The 17,136-nt window shown below is 42.6% G+C and overlaps 1 protein-coding gene across 1 annotated transcript in view; it reads right to left on the minus strand.

Annotated features, from left to right (window-relative positions):
- Positions 1-17,136, minus strand: part of LOC129829065 (glutamate receptor ionotropic, NMDA 2C-like) — a 110,211-nt gene that overhangs the window by 78,772 nt on the left and 14,303 nt on the right. The window contains exons 2-4 of the mRNA XM_055890537.1: positions 9,138-9,364; positions 8,850-8,986; positions 8,557-8,655 (exon numbers count right to left, since the gene is read on the minus strand). Coding sequence (XP_055746512.1) covers positions 8,557-8,655; positions 8,850-8,986; positions 9,138-9,348 — 447 coding nt within the window. The 5' untranslated portion in view covers positions 9,349-9,364. The remainder of the gene's footprint in view (positions 1-8,556; positions 8,656-8,849; positions 8,987-9,137; positions 9,365-17,136) is intronic.

The raw sequence follows: 17,136 nt of genomic DNA on the forward strand, positions 1-17,136 counted from the left end.
CTATCCTGATCTATCCCTCTGTCCTGAGCTATCCCTCTGTCCTGAGCTATCCCTCTGTCCCGGTGCTGCCCCTGGTGTCGAGGTTACCAAAAGGATTTAGTGGGGGTAAGATGAGGGTGGTCATTCATAGGGGGAAATGGAAGCTGGGATTGACTATGGTGGGGTGGGGACCTCGCCCGGAGCCTGAGCCACCACCATGGTCAGATGCCAACCCAGACCCTCCCCTAGACTTTGTGCTGGTGCGCCCGGAGTTCGCACCTTATGGGGGGGGGGTTATGTCACGTTCCTGACCTATTTCTGTTAGTTTGTTGTATGTGTTAGTTGGTCAGGACGTGAGTTTGGGTGGGCATTCTATGTTTTCTGTTTCTATGTTGGTTTATGGGTTGCCTGGTATGGCTCTTAATTAGAGGCAGGTGTTTGGCGTTCCTCTAATTAAGAGTCATATTTAGGTAGGTTGTTTCACAGTGTTCGTGGTGGGTGGTTGTCTCCTGTGTCTGTGTTTGTCGCACCATACGGGACTGTTCGGTTTGTTTTGTTATTCGTCATTTTTATGTGTAGGCTATTTTCCCTGTTCGTGCGTTCTTCGTGTTTATGTGAGTTCGTCGTCCAGGTCTGTCTACATCGTTTGTTGTTTTGTTAGTTTAGTCAAGTTCGTGTTTTCGTGTTTTCTTTAATAAATCATGTCTTCAAACTCCGCTGCATTTTGGTTCAATCCCTGCTCCTCCTCATCGGATGAAGAGGAGGAGGACATCCGTTACATACCATGTGTTTCTGGATAGACCAGAGCTATTTTCCATATGGAGCCCTGGCTGGGATACGCTACGTGTTTATGAGTGTTTATCACGCAGTTGTGTGAGTATTCCTCAGGGGACACTAGCTGTCTCCCTCGTTAGGAGATACTGATGTTAGCGGGTGTACCAGTCCCTCAACACAACATCTGGATACACCACTGTCTACTGAACACAACCAACAAATATGACTCATAGACTGGAAAACACAAAGGCGCACGTGTGCACGCGGACACAAACACACGCAAACACACACACAAATAGCAAGCATATCCGACCGTGAACAGAAAACACACACACCAATAGCAATCAAATACAACCACACACACACGCACCAAAAGAAAGCATACGATAACACACACACACACACTTTGTCTTCCTCCCCCCTCTATATCGTACCCTCTTGATCATTTGATTGATACATGCATAACCTGACAAAAGACATACAGCTCCTTTCCTTGTTTTCATCTTTCATCTTCCTTTCATCGTTCCTTGTTTAGTGATGGATAGATCAGGGACAGGGGATAAAGGACAAAAAAAGGAACCAGAAATAGGTGTCAGACTGAATAGCAGGGTCCTTAAAAAAAAGACGCCAAAGACATCAAAGATATGCCTCCACCTCATCATTATCTTCATCATCAGGGCCATTGATAATCAAGCACTATTGAACCCTTTTATCTATGAATAGGATCACACACACACAGAAACACACACACTTCCCTTCCCACCTGCAGGTTAGAGAGGCGAGCCAGCGGGGAAATATCTGAGCGTGATGGGAAAAATCTGTCTGGAAATTAGTTGGCAACCGGAGGGTTGCTTGTATCAAATCCTAGATGCCATTGCCTGCCGTTGTGCCCTTGAGCAAGGCACTTAACCTCCCACAAAAACTGCTCTGGGGCACCCAGTGTGGCAGCGCTCCACTCCTCTCCAAAACCTATATATGTAGCTATGTGTATGAACAGTATGTGTGTCTTTCGGGGATTGGGATTTTGGTAACATTTTGGTAGGACCCTAGGTTGGGTGCAATTGACCAATAAAGTGATCTTAATCTTAGTCTATTGTAAGAAACCCTCCTGATGAGTTTCTTTGTCGCGTTAACAAAGACCAGGGACTATAGAGTAGATCAGCCTAGATACGAACAGGGTGGATCAGAAGAGTTTTATCTACTTCCTGTTGTTTTCTATTCAGTATCCAGTGTCGGTCTTGCCAAACCTGTCATGTCATCTTGTCTAATGTCAGAGGGTGGAGATCTCTATTACTGTAGGTCTTATGAAGAAATCTGTCTCTCAATACTTTGGCTTTCAGCTGTTTTGTCTCAATGAGCTGCATGTATCTTATATTTTGATTGTTATCATAGATGTCTACAGCTTTAGACAGCCTGTCACTCTACACTTTCTTAAACATATGCCTGTTAGCTGTCTCTCTAAACTGTCTTAGGCATAGGCCTGTTAACTGTCTCTCTAAACTGTCTTAGAATGAAGCCAAAAGGGTTCTTCGGCTGTCTCCATAGGAGAACCCTTTTTGGTTCCAGGTAGAACTATTTTGGGTTCCATGTAGAACCCTTTGGGGAAAGGGTTCTAGTATGGAACACAATAGGGTTCTACCTGGAATCAAAGGGGTTCTTCAAATGGTTCTCCAATGGGGACAGCCGGAGAACCCTTTTAGGTTGTCGATAGCACAATTTTTTCTAAGACATTTTAGATGTCTCAAAGCCTTACCTTTGCTTGAAGAGCCATGGCTGATTGTGTGTCAGCGAGTGACTCATCTCTCAGAGTCTAACAGGCTGTCAATTAGACCCTTTTAAAGAAGAGACAAGGGTTATCTATACTCTAATTACAGATAGAGCCAAATACTCACTCGCAGGCTATCAGCTATCCGCAAGTGTGAGATGGAGAGAGGTGGGGGGATTGAGAAAGAAAGAGATAGAGAGGGATAGAGGAAAAGAGAAAGAGAAATGGAGCGAGAGAGTGGATGAGAGAAATAGAAAAAGAGAGCGGATAGTGAGAGAGAGAGAGAGAGAGAGAGAGAGAGCAAGTGTTGGAGAGGAGAGGGAGAAACAGAGAGAGAGAAAAAAACAGAGTGGAGGAGAGATGGAGAAAGAGGGGGAGTAGAACAGGGAGAGCGTAATAGATGAGAGAGTGACAGGGGCAGTAGGGAATCTCTACCTCCTAAAGGGTCTAATTAAGTGTTTAATAGAGTGGCAGAGCTCTGGGAGACCACTGGCTGACTGTGTCACACACACGCATGTGCGCACACAAGCACACAGACAGACGCACACACACTCACTCGATGCCATCAGCCCAGCATAGTGCTTGCTACCTGCCATCACATCATCTGTCTCCGAGGATCTTACCTCGGAAGCGAGGTCATTCCCGAAACTGTTTAATAAAATGTCATTTTGCATTCTGTCTTTGTTATTCATTCAGTTAAGCCTGTACTCGATTGAACTGATGTACTGACTTCTGTCAGTAGGCTACAGCTTCATATAGACACCAGATTATGAGTGATTTATTTCCACTCAATCAATCACTGTCTCTCAATAGATCCATCACGTCTTTTGTATTTGATGCATTTCTATCTAAAACATTGACTCGACAGCCTGTTCAGGTACTTATTCACATTCCCACTATTTCACAGCATTGTCATTGTACTACTACAGATATCTATAGTCCCAGAATTGTTGTCAGTAATATTCCTGTGCACATACATTTTGAATTCCACTGTTAGCGCTGTTACTGTTAGCCCAAATGGGAAGCCCACTGTGGTCAACTCGTCCAGTACTATTATTTAAAATACCACAACTATTGATACCCCCTCTGTTCTCAAAGCATATAGAGGGCTTGGGCTGTTACACATAAAAGTGCAAAGCTTGATGTCTAAGATGGACCTTCTTGATGTCTGAGTATAGACACGAGCCCTGATATTCTGGTCCTCACGGACACCTGGCTCGAAATTGTCAGGTGTTATATACTGAAAAGGGGGGAGGGGTAGAGACTACACTACCGTTCAAAAGTTTTAGAACACCTACTCATTCAAAGGTTTTTATTTTTACTATTTTCTACATCGTAGAATAGTAGTAAAGACATCAAAACTATGAAATAACACATATGGAATCATGTAGTAACGAAAAAAACTGTTAACCAAATCAAAATATATTTTATATTTGAGATTCTTCAAAGTAGCCACCCTTTGCCTTGATGACAGCTTTGCACACATCATTTTTTCCCCAACAGGACAATGACCCAAAACACACCTCCAGGCTCTGTAAGGGTTATTTGACCAAGAAGGAGAGTGGTGGAGTGCTGCATCAAATGACCTGGCCTCCACAAATACCAGACCTCAACCCAACTGAGATGGTTTGGGATGAGTTGGACTACAGAGTAAAGGAAAAGCAGACAAGTGCTCAGCATATGTGGGAACTCCTTCAAGACTGTTGGAAAATTATTCCAGGTGAAGCTGGTTGAGAGAATGGCATTCCAGGTGATTGTGGTGGCCAGGTCATCTGATGCAGCACTCCACCACTCTCCTTCTTGGTCAAATAACCCTTACACAGCCTGGAGGTGTTTTTTGGGTCATAGTCCTGTTGGGGAAAAAATGATAGTCCCTCTAAACGCAAACCAGATGGGATGGCATATCGCTGCAAAATACTGTGGTAGCCATGCTGGTTAAGTTTGACCAGCAAAGCACCATCACATCTCCTCCTCCATGCTGCACGGTGGGAACCACACATGCGGAGATCATCCATTCACCTACTCTGCGTCTCACAAAGACACGGAACCAAAAATTGCAACCAAAAATCTCAAATTTGGACTAATCAGACAGATTTCCACAGGTCTAATGTCCATTGTTCGTGTTTCTTGGCCCAAGCAAGTCTCTTTTTCTTATTGGTGTCTTTTAGTAATGGTTTCTTTACAGCAATTCGACCATGAAGGCCTGATTCACACAGTCTCCTCTGAACAGTTGATGTTGAGATGTGTCTGTTTCTCGAACTCTGTGAAGCATTTATTTGGGCTGCAATTTCTGAGGCTGGTAACTCCAATGAAGATATCCTCTGCAGCATAAGTAACTCTGGGTCTTCCTTTCCTGTGGCGGTCCTTATGAGAGCCAGTTTCATCATAGAGATTGATGGTTTTTGCGACTGCACTAGAAGGTGCTTTCAAAGTTCTTAACATTTTCCGGATTAACTGACCTTTATGTCTTGAAGTAATGATGGACTGTCGTTTCTCTTTGTTTATTTGAGCTGTTCTTGCCATGATATGGACTTGGTCTTTTACCAAACAGGGATATCTTCTGGATACCACCCCTACCTTGTCACAACACAACTGATTGTCTCAAGCGCAATAAGATGGAAAGAAATTCCACAAATGTACTTTTAACAAGGCACACCTGTTAATTGAAATGCATTCCAGGTGACTACCTAATGAAGCTGGTTGGGAGAATTCCAGGAGTGTGAAAAGCTGTCATGAAGGCAAAGGGTGGCAACTTTGAAGAATCTCAAATATATTTTGATTTGTTTAACACTTTTTTGGTTACTACATGATTCGATATGTGTTATTTCATAGTTTTGATGTCTTCACTATTATTCTACAACGAAGAAAATAGTACAAATAAAGAAAAACCCTTGAATGAGTAGGTGTGTCCAAACTTTTGACTGGTACTGTATGCGATATCAACACTTCATGTTCTCTAAGTGTCACAATCCCCCAAAAGTTTGTGTTTTTGATCACAAATGTAGCCCTATGCCAAAATATGCATTTGTTTGTAACAGGGATCCACCCACTGTCTGCCTAAGCAAGTTCTGTCCGGCACTGGCATCATTACTGAAAAGAGAGATAAGTGATGCATTTAATCAGGGTAAGGTTTTACTAAGCTAACATATGGAATAATTTTAAGATGGTCATACCATGGATCATTTAGCTATTTTATTTAGAATTTTAAGATCCCTTTAGGTCTAAAAAATGTATATAAAAAAATATTTTATAAAACATTGAATTTGGCCTTTACTACTACAAGCCATTGAAACACATTGAATAACACATTTATAAATGACAACAAAGACAGTCATCAAATAAATCATAAGGAATTAGGAAAAATGTGTTTTTTTACATCCCTTTAATTTGTTGGCACAAAACTACCTTCCATTCATTTGTATGAGTTACCTTCAGACGAGTCCTGTGGCACTTGTGGGGGTCGTGGAGCAAAACTGAGAACACCATCATGTTTGTGAGAGTCTCATTAGTTTGTAGGCCAAATTGTTTGGACACTTCAGTTGTTTTCGTGAGAAGACTGGTTTTCGGGATGTCTCATGGTCTGACAAACACTGCTGTAGCTCGGCCACCTTCCACCGCAGATGCGCCCTCATACCATCATGGCCACTTAATTATTCCCAACTTCCAATTGACTCCTTCATCCCCCTCCTGTTCCCTGTAACTATTCCCCAGGTCGTTGCTGTAAAATGAGAACGTGTTCTCAGTCAACTTGGTAAAAGAGGGTGAAATTGAAAATAAAACAACTTGAACGGGTCGATTTTATGTCCTGTACTTTTTACTGTCTGTATAAATATCTGTCTATCTGCAAAGAATGGTAACGTACACCTGTATGCAGATGACACTGTTGGGAATGCTATTGGCTCCATGGTTGACCAGGCTTTTTTAGAGCTGCAATCTGCCTTTGTTGCTTTGCAGAAACCATTTGCATGAACTGAAATGTATACTTAATGCAATATCTGGGCATCTGAATTGATGAAAAGTTATCTTTTAAAAAGCATATGGATGAGTTAGTTAAGAAGTAAGACATTGGGAATAAAAATGGGCCTCTTCTTTAGAAATAGATCACACCATTTATATGAATGCAGCTGCCACTGCACTGAAACCACTAGATGCAGTTTACCACAAGGTACTTCGCTTTATTACGGGTGACAGGTTCAGTACACATCATTGCATCTTATATCAGAAAGTAGGCTGGCCCTCTCTTAAGTCTTGTAAATGGACACACTGCTCTCTTTTTGTTTATAAAGCACTCTTGCACAAACTTCCACCGTACCTTACTTCATGGTTAAAATACAGATACACGAGTCACCAGACCCGACCACATGGATGGCTTAAGACGTCCGCATGCTTCCCATCTGAAACAGTTCCCCAACTGTTCCTGCATATATTATGGCATTTTGCGACGTTTTTCTTCGTTTTGGTCTTCGGCACCCTTGTGACCTTAATAATTAATCACTCTATTTCTAAACTTTCTTGCCTAGAAAAACATTTGGAATCCTTGATTAATGCTCAGCTAAGATGTTTCTTAACTTCCAAATCTATTCTAAATGTGCATCAGTCAGGCTTCAGACCAGGGCAGGGCACCATCTCGGGAGCATCTGGTTTTAAACGATGTGGTAAATTGTTTGGATAGGAAGGAACACTGCGCTGCTCTATTCATTGACTTGTCTTCGCATTCGAGCCACTCTTTACTAATTCCCTGCTAAATCTGAACATCAGGCTAGGCATGTGCACGTGAGTGAGAGAGGTATATATTCTTATTCCATCCCTTTACTTAGATTTGTGTGTACAGGGATTAGGTAGTTGTTGTGGAATTGTTAGATTACTGTTAGATATTACTGCAATGTCGGAACTAGAAGCGCAAGCATTTTGCTACACTCGCAAATAACATCTGCTAACCATGTGCATGTGACCAATAAAATGGGATTTGATTTGAGAAGGAGCGTGTGCGTGTGCGTGTGCGTGTGCGTGTGCGTGCGTGCGTGCGTGCGTGCGTGCGTGCGTGTGTGTGTGAATGCATCTGTACTGTATGTGTGTGAGTGCTACTGTCAGTACTATAAATACAGGGTGTTGATGACAGGTGTTAGTGCCTCACATCTCTTGGGTGAGGGGAGGAGGGAGAGGAAAAGGGGAAGGAAGGAGTGATGAGAGAGAGATGAGAGGGAGGAATAGTAGGTGAAAGTGGAAAGATGAGTTTGAAGTGGGGTGAGGGATGAGTTAGGGACAGGAGGAGGGACAACATGAAGATAAAGAAGAGAGGGTGAGGACAGGGTAAGGTTCAGTGGAAACTGTGGTGATCTGATGGTTGATCATCTCTCTACACTCCAAGCATCGAGCTCAATGTGTCTGTCTGAATGCATTTCTGTGAAACACTGTGCACATCATCGTGGTATAATTTGTCTGTATAGGGATGACTGATTGAGGTATAGATCCCTCTCAGTATTTCTCGTCTCAGATTCTCTGAATTATTTCCTGCTTGTTTCCTAGCAGAACAACTCTTTCCCAGCTAGTATCTGATTAAGGTTGATGGAGATGAGGTGGAAGACATATTTCTATTTCTCATCCATGCCCTGTGTTGCATGTTTAGACAGAACACACACATTTATTTGCAGACTGGTGTTTAACAGCATATCTGTAGAGGTGGTGTGGTGTTGCATTGCTGTCTGTAGGTGTTTGAATTGGTACCCTGAACAGCAGAGTATCAAATAGTATCCTATGAGTCCGGACTACTGATGTTTTCTGTTTTACCAGATAATGAATTGCATCCACCTGGTGTCCCAGGTCTAAATCAGTCCCTGATTAGAGGGAAAGACTGAAAAAAAGCAGTGGAACTGGCTTCAAGGTCCAGGGTTGAGTTTGAGGGATATACAGTATAGGTGATTTGTCTCACATTATGTGGTGTCTAGAGGAGCTTTAGTACTACATGATGTGTTATGCTAGGGTTATTTGTGGTTTATGTGGTAGCTTGAGTATATATACAGTATTACGTGTTGTCTTACCTTGTGAGGTATGACAACGGTAGATCCTCCGCTGATGCCAACGATGGGCAGAGCTGTCTGAGTCGACAGGAAGTCTAGGATCTGAGCCACTTCTGCCACCTGCTTTTATTCGGTCCAGGAGATAGTCAAATACATACACACAACATATAGATTATTTTTTTACCAAGGAATCTGGCATCTCATATCTATCCCGTTTTTTTCAATATCCCCAAAGGACAGAGGTCAGTATCTGAGTTAACCTTCCTCCTTGTTTAACATGATTGATTGATTGATCGATCGATCGATTGACTGACCTGAGGTCCAGCTCCTGATCCCACATCGTCCTCGAACACGACCCCATGCAGTTTCTCTGTCGCCATGGTTTCACAGAGACTTGTCAGCAGAGCACGAGGGTTGGTGTCGTTAACCAGAACAGTGACCGGGTTCACCTCTAAGGAGAAGAAGAAGACAAACAAGCAGATGAAGAAGAAGAAGAAGAAGAAGAAGAAGAAGAAAGAATGTTACACTCCAAAGTGAACATAGTAAAGAGCACATAAGTATTATTGTCAAGAACATACAGTGGCAAACTACCAGGTTCATACCTAGGGGAAAATCAGCGAAGTCCTCTCTGCTCAAATGACCCCTGACCTCATTCTGGTAAGCAGAGCCACAGAACACCACCGCCACGTTAATAGAGGGATGAGGGATGAGAGGGCGGGAGAGGAGGAGAGGAGGGGAGGAGAGGAAGAGGAAGAGGAGGAAAAGAGGAGGATATCGCGGAGAAGAAGGTGGCTGTCCTGGAGGAGCAGCCATGTCAGCACCTTACTGCCTGGAGAGCAGGAGAGAAAGAGATATGGAGAGGAGGAGGAGGTAAGGGTGGGACAGAGGGTTCAAAGAGAGGGTGTAGAGGGGGTTGGAGAGGGGGGGAGGTAAGGGTGGGACAGGGGGTTCAAAGAGAGGGTGTAGAGGGGGTTGGAGAGGGGAGGAGGTAAGGGTGGGACAGAGGGTTCAAAGAGAGGGGGTTGGAGAGGGGAGGAGGTAAGGGTGGGACAGAGGGTTCAAAGAGAGGGGGTAGAGGGGGTTGGAGAGGGAGAGAAATGGAGAGCAGTAGTCAGACATGCAAGCAGCTTTTGTCTCGTGACAATTGATGTGTTGCTCCACGAAACTAGTCTCATTTGCGTCCCTTTGATATTTTAAGTAGAAATTGTGCACCAGTATTGGATTTTAAAAGTTTGTTATATTAAATGAAGTGCCCTTTAATATAGACCACATGGACAATTCAATATATCCAAAGTTTTTATATGAATAAACATTTGCTAGTGTCCCTTTGTGCACTCTCTGTGACTTCTCGGAAGATTTTAACCCACTTAACCCCACATTTTCCCCCATAATTGTAAAGCCCTATTTATTTTGTTGCTTTGACAAAGTATTTTCTGAAGATTATCATTTATTTAATGATTAGTAATTGATAAAAATAAATACAAATCCCTCATTTTTTGGTCAACCCTGTTACGCAAACTGAGCCCTCATTTTAATATTGTGAAACTATTCCTTTTTTCCCTGGTGTTTTGTGGTGGAAAACTGAGCACATCGAGCATAACATGTCAACCCTGTTGCCCATAGATAGACAGGCTTAAAATGTTTTACCAATTTACATTTTGGGTGAAGCTTGCATTCTATTTCCCCTCCTTGTTGCACACAAGCTTCCATTCCCCCTGCCACAATGGGAGTTATGGCTGAGTTAAGATTAAATTAAACCTGTTACAGTTAACCCTGTTACTTTATTTGGCTCTTACTATAGTCTTTATTTAGATGGGGTAACACATTAAGTGTAACGTCTGCTTCCAATTCACACTCTCAAGCACGTAGATCCCCTGAACGCAGCTCACTTTCCAGCTCACACTCTCAAACATAGATCCCCTGAACGCAGCCCACTTTCCAGCTCACACTCTCAAACATAGATCCACTGAACGCAGCCCACTCTCCAGATCCCAATCACCTGAATTCTGATCACCTGTTCACACACCTGTATGTCATTATCACACACTATTTAGTTCAGTTCTTTGCAACCATCAATGTGAGGTATTGTTTGTTTTGTGACACACTTCTGTGCAGAGTGCTAGGTTTCCTGTGATTTAATGCTCCCGTGTATGATAGTTTTTACCTGCCTCACTAACGACGCCTATTCCCTGCCTGTTCTTTAGCCTATCGGCTTTCCTGTTATTAACCTATTGCCTGATATCCCAGATGACGTTAATAGCCTTATCACTGCCTGTACTGTTGCCTTTTTGAACCCCTGTGTATGACCTTCTACCTGCCCCTGGACCCAGCTATCTGCCTCCTCCTGTGGTCCTGTACAAATAAGCACCGCTTGAAACCAGCTCTCTGTCTCCCATCGTGTTCATTACAATAAGGGCCCGGTGCATTCAAAAATGTGATTTTTTTTGTCATTTTATATATATTTCCACAGGTTGGAATAATACTGTGAAATTTAGAAAATGATGGTAATGCCTATTTAGTGTAAGAGCTGTTTGAAAAGAGCACCTGACATTTCAACTGCATTGGACCTGTAAATTGAACGTGTGTTCATCGTGACAGAAAGTTAAATTAAACTACCAGAAATTGACTCATTTTGTGGAATGACCCTGAAACCCATAATCCTTCAGTGCATTTGTTTAAGTATTATCTATTTTTCTCTCTCTCCATCCCTGCTCATTGCAATCTCACACACACCCACTGACACTGACACCAGCGCCTGACCTCCCATCAGACATGAACATTCTAGTCTCTCGCCCCTTTCTACAAGATGTCATCTAGAAACATTTCAATTAGATTAGATGTATTTATCTTTTGGTCACATGTACAGTGTCGCAGATATAGTTGCAGTGTACAGTGAAATTCTTAAACGCAACGCTCCAACGGTGTAGGTGTGAATGAAACAATAAAAAAAATATATATATATACATGTTTACAACTGTGACAATGATGAATAGAAATGTCCATTGGAGTGTGCGCAGGGTAATTGTCCATTGAGGGGGGGGGGGGTCAACGGAAGTGGTGGTGGCTATTCAGTATGACGTTGAGTGTGATACGTACACACTCAACGTCAGTACGTACATTTAAACACACTCAGTGTCAGCACACACACACTCACATTCAGTACTAACCCACACTGACAGTAGGCTATGTACATATCAGTTTTGTCATTTCATTGGATAAGGATGTCCTAAAAGAAATGTGTAGTAATCCAGTGGTACATGCAGATTTGGACTGTTGACTTTTGATGAGATTGGACAGGGTACATGAAATGATTGAATTCTTGTCCAGGTTGTTCATGTCCATGTTATTCAGTCAGATGACAGGCTTTACTCTGGGCCTGTTAGACACAGTGTACAATAACTAGTACTGAACAACTGCGGGGACATGAGTAAAATAGTACACATCTTCAAAGGCAAGAGCATTGGAAGTCATATGAAAGGAAACAGACAAAATCACCTTAGAAAAGAGAGGCTTGAAAGAGAGTTGAAAGGATACGTCTGAGGACAGTTCTATTCTAAGAGCTTAATATATTTTGTTTTTTACTCTCGTTCTTCATTTGCACACCAAAACGACAATATCCCAGCGTCGAGACATTGGGCCATTTGGTCTGTATTGGAACAAAGAGATAGGAAGTGAGGGATGTGAGATGATTGTGAAGGCCTCTCTGATGACCAGAGATCACACAGATGGATTAACCAGCGGTCACTACATAGACACATAGCCGCGAGAAGTAGGGGTGCTGAGTGTGCTGCAGGCCTCTAAGGCCTGAACATTTAAGAACATTTAAAAAAAGATATAATAATAATTAAGTAGTGTACTGGACCTTTACTAGTCCTGTATTAGTGGACCAATATAGCATCTTCCAGCGGCAATGCATAAATACACCACACCAACAGCACATCTGACAGAGGAGAGTGTATGGTGTGGGGGGGGGGGGCATAGCGTGTGTGCGTGTGTGTGCATGCGTGTGGGTGCTTGCGTGTGAGTGTGTGAAGCAGGAACGGGATTGTGCATTGGTTATCAAACACCAGAGGCTTCGCCTGGCTAGTTTGTCATGCCCACTTTGAAATCCCACAGACAAGAAGAAATGCTTTCAACATGCACAATGTGTCAAAAGTGTGCACATGCATGCCTGCGTGTGCGTTCCGTATATGTTTGTGCCGGCGTGAGCATGACTGTGTGAGAGGTGAGCAAGGTGGCGGCCAGTAATAGAAGACAAGGTCTCATTCTTTCTCATTTGAAAAATACATTGTGTTTTTACAGTTATTTGATCGATACTAGTCACAACCCGAGGCCAAATGCATAGAGAGGGGGGGGTGAGAGAGAGAGAGAGTATGACAGAAAAATAGCAAGAAGGCGAAAGAACCATTCAAAGAGAGTGATAGAGAAACAGAAAGATTAGAGAGAAATGCAGACAAGGGGGAGGGAAAATGGGAAAAAAGAGAGTGTGTGAGTTAGTTAGAGGAGACGACTGGAGAACGGAGATGCTGGTTGCAGATACACTCAACCCACTATAAAAAAAAAACTTATGTTCACCACACGATTTTGTTTACAGTGCATTTCAATCATAGATGAAGGTAGTAGGTTACTTAAAACTGTCACGTCCTGATCTGTTTCACCTGCCCTTGTGCTTGTCTCCACCCCCCTCCAGGTGTCACCCATCTTCCCCATTTATCCCCTGGGTACTTATACCTGTGTTCTCTGTTTGTCTGTTGCCAGTTCGTCTTGTTTGTCAAGTCAACCAGCGCTTTGTTCTCAGCTCCTGCTTTTCCCTAGTTTCACTTGTTCTCGCCCTCCTGGTTTTGACCCTTGCCTGTACTGACTCTGAGCCCGCCTGCCTGACCACTCTGCCTGCCCCTGACGCTGAGCCTGCCTGTCATCCTGTACCTTTTGCCCCTACTCTGGATTACCGACCTCTGCTTGACCTGAGCCTGACTGTCGACCTGTACCTTTGCCCCAATACTTTGGATTATTGACCCCTGCCTGCCTTTACCTGTCGTTTGCCTACACTTGCTGCTGTAATAAACACTGTTATTTCAACACAGTCTGAGTTGGGTCTTACCTGAAACGTAATAAAAACAGAAACGATAGGAAGGAGATTGGTCGGGGAGGATGGGTGGGCGTATAATGCGAAGATCTAGCAACCCAAATGTTGTGTGTTCGAATGACAATGGACAACTTTAGCATTTTAAATAATTAGCATCTTTTCAACTTCTTATTACTTTTTAACTATTAGCTATTTAGCTAGCATGTTAGCTAACCCTAAACCTTTAGTTACTTAGCTAGCGTGTTACCTAACCCTAACCCCTACCTTAACCCCCAGCCTAGCTATCGTTAGCCACCTAGTTAACCTATCTAACGTTAGCCGCAACAAGTTGGAAGTCTTATGAAGAAAATCGTGTATTGGTCAAGAATGCATTTTCCATGTGCCTGTCACGAATTTCAAATAAGTAATTTGTCTATTGTCACAGTTTTCTGTTATAGTGTGTTGATAACACTATAATCTCTACACTGGGCGGGCGGTGATGGACACAGCAGATTAACAACAGAAAGTGTGTGGGAGAGTGGGGTAAGGTATAGGACAGGATATGAGCATGTCTAGAGACAGACGGTAGACAGTGTAACCTCACCCTGCAGATCTCAGTTTCATACAGTGTAACCGAGTAGGTTTGATGACCTACGGTAGCATGAATCCTTAGACCTGGGCATTCATTAGCTCCCAGAGTTAATGCCCAGGCTTTAGCTTAGAGGCCTTACACCGTCTTCTGGTGCCCAGACAACCAAGGTTAAAATAAAATAAATGTGTATTTGTCACATGCTTCGGAAACAACAGGTGTAGACTAACAGCGAAATGCTTACTTATATATAAGCCCTTCCCAACCATGCTGTCATGACGTGACTATCGTTAATCTGATGACTGTTATTTATTGTATCAACCAACTATGTTTAATTGATACTCAATTAAATTAATCATGTAACAACTCATTAGGAATTTGGGGCACCACGTGAAAAGTTTGTTTAATGAGTTGCCGTCTCCCAAATTAATTCAAGAATATATAGATATCATAACAGTCACTAAATAATAATTTCCTCATGTCAGTCTCATTCTGAACGTTGTAGACTTCATAAATCTGCACAAACCCGAGACTCACTGATCATTCCATACCACACAAATTGATTGACTATTTGTTTACTAACAAACTAAGTGATAACATAGGATAGACACACACACACACACACAAGGTATAGATTATTGATTAGAAACTTAATACGATAACAACAAGTCCCTAGTGGACTAAGACAATATGACACTTGTTACACAAGATGGAGATTTAAAGAGAGAGAGAGAGCGAGAGAGAAAGAGAAGCAACACTTGGATACATTTGGGAACTACACCTGCAATAACCCTAATACCTTTCCCCGAACTGCCGCTCTTATGGGTAAGAAGTAATGCATGGATTTAAGTGTTGAAGGTCTTCGCCGGGTATCTCTGTTGGACCCTTCCGCTTGGTGAGGAGGGTTCGATTGGGCCTTCTTATTTCAGATGGCCTTCAACCTTCGTTCTCTGGTGTAAGTCTCTGATTGTCCAAAGGAGGTCACAATGTCCTTCTTAGTTGTCTGTTTACATCCACTTGTTCTGGAAGAGTGGTCTCCTAAGGACGGCTAATCAGCCATGTCAATGATCACACAGTGGTGATGAAAGCAGTGTAGGACAGGATGATTTGAAGAGAGTAACAGTACTTAGAACAACGACTCAACCGTAGCATTGATTGTTAAGATGTTATTTTGTCTTCTTCAACCTCGTGTTGCATTCCGGACAATTGTAGACCTCGCTGCAACTGTGGTCCGTTTTAGTCTGATATGTTAATTCTTAACTCAAATGCCTTATACATTGCGTGAAAAGGGGGTCTTTATGTCATTTGGTTACACGCTCTCTGGGCTCCCTCGGGCGTGGCTGGTTAAAAGGCAAGGTACACAATTTACTATGATCTCGTTAGAGAACTAAAATCATTATCTTATCGTCACAAAAACATTCTCTTTATCCTGGATATTTTCTAAACAATGTAAAGTATGTAAATCTGATATACACCGTGGTGAAGCTCTTCAAGTTACAATGTTTCTGTTATAATGTCTTTATAACAATTTTAATGACATCACAAAATATAAATACAAATTTTCCATGTTCCATCTCTCATCATAACTAAAATTCAGATGTTGAAATATATTGTCCCAGTGTCCATTGTTTTATGTTGTAGTTTTGGGCAGCAAACTCTTCATAAGACACAAATGACACTTATTCTAAAATGGATTACATTTTTCTAAATCTTCAGCCATCTACACACAATACCCTATAATGACGAAGTGAAAACAGGTTTTTAGAAATGTTTGCGAATGTATTCAAAATAAAAAAACAGAAATACCTTATTTACATAAGCATTCAGAAACTTTGCTATGAGACTGGAAATTGAGCTCAGGTGCATCCTGTTTCCATTGATCTTCCTTGAGACGTTTCTACTTGATTGGAATCCACCTCTGTTAAATGCAATTGACTGGACATGATTTGGAAAGGCACACACCTGTCTATATAAGGTCCCACAGTTGACAGTGCATGACAGAGCAAAAACCAAGCCATGAGATCGAAGGAATTGTCCGTAGAGCTCCGAGACAAGATTGTGTCGGGGCACAGATCTGGGGAAGAGTCCCTAAAATGTTATGCAGCATTGAAGTTCCCCATGAACACAGTGGCTTCCATCATTCTTAAATGGAAAAAAGTTTAGAACCACCAAGAATCTTCCTAGAGCTGGCCACCCAGCCAAACTGAGCAATCTGGGGAGAAGGGCCTTGGTCAGGGAGGTGACCGAGAACCCGATGATCATTCTGACAAAGCTCTAGAGTTCCTCTGTGAAGATGAGAGAAACTTCCAGAAGGACAACCATCTCAGCAGCACTCCACCAATCAGGCCTTTATGGTGAGTGACCAGACATAAGCCACCACTGAGTAAAAAGGAAGCAGCGGTGTGGACTGGTAGACTAGTCAGGATCGAGGCAAATATGAACGGAGCAAAGTACAGAGAGATCCTTGATGAAAATCTGTTCCAGAGCACTCAGGACCTCAGACTGGGGCAAAGGTTCACCTTCCAACAAAACAACGACCCTAAGCACACAGCCAAGACAACACAGAAGTAGCTTAGGGGCAAATCTCTGAATGTCCTTGAGTGGCCCAGCCAGAGCCCGAAGCAGATCGAACAACTCTGGAGAGACCTGAAAATAGCTGTGCAGCAATGCTCCCCATGCAACCTGACAGAGCATGAGAGGATCTGCAGAGAAGAATGGGAGAAACTTCCCAAATATAGGTGTGTCAAGCTTGTAGTGTCATACCCAAGAAGACTTGATGGTGTAATCGCTGCCAAAGGTGCTTCAACAAAGTGTATATATATATTAAAGTATGTGTAGATTTTACCATGAATAGTCAAAAGTAATTGTCTGCAGTTCTCAGAAGGTGAATAGCTCAATTGATTGTGATAGTCTTACATTGTAAAATATGACTCAATCCCATTGAAAG

The sequence above is a fragment of the Salvelinus fontinalis genome, chromosome 30, assembly GCF_029448725.1.
Source record: "Salvelinus fontinalis isolate EN_2023a chromosome 30, ASM2944872v1, whole genome shotgun sequence".
Taxonomy (NCBI): Eukaryota; Metazoa; Chordata; class Actinopteri; order Salmoniformes; family Salmonidae; genus Salvelinus; species Salvelinus fontinalis.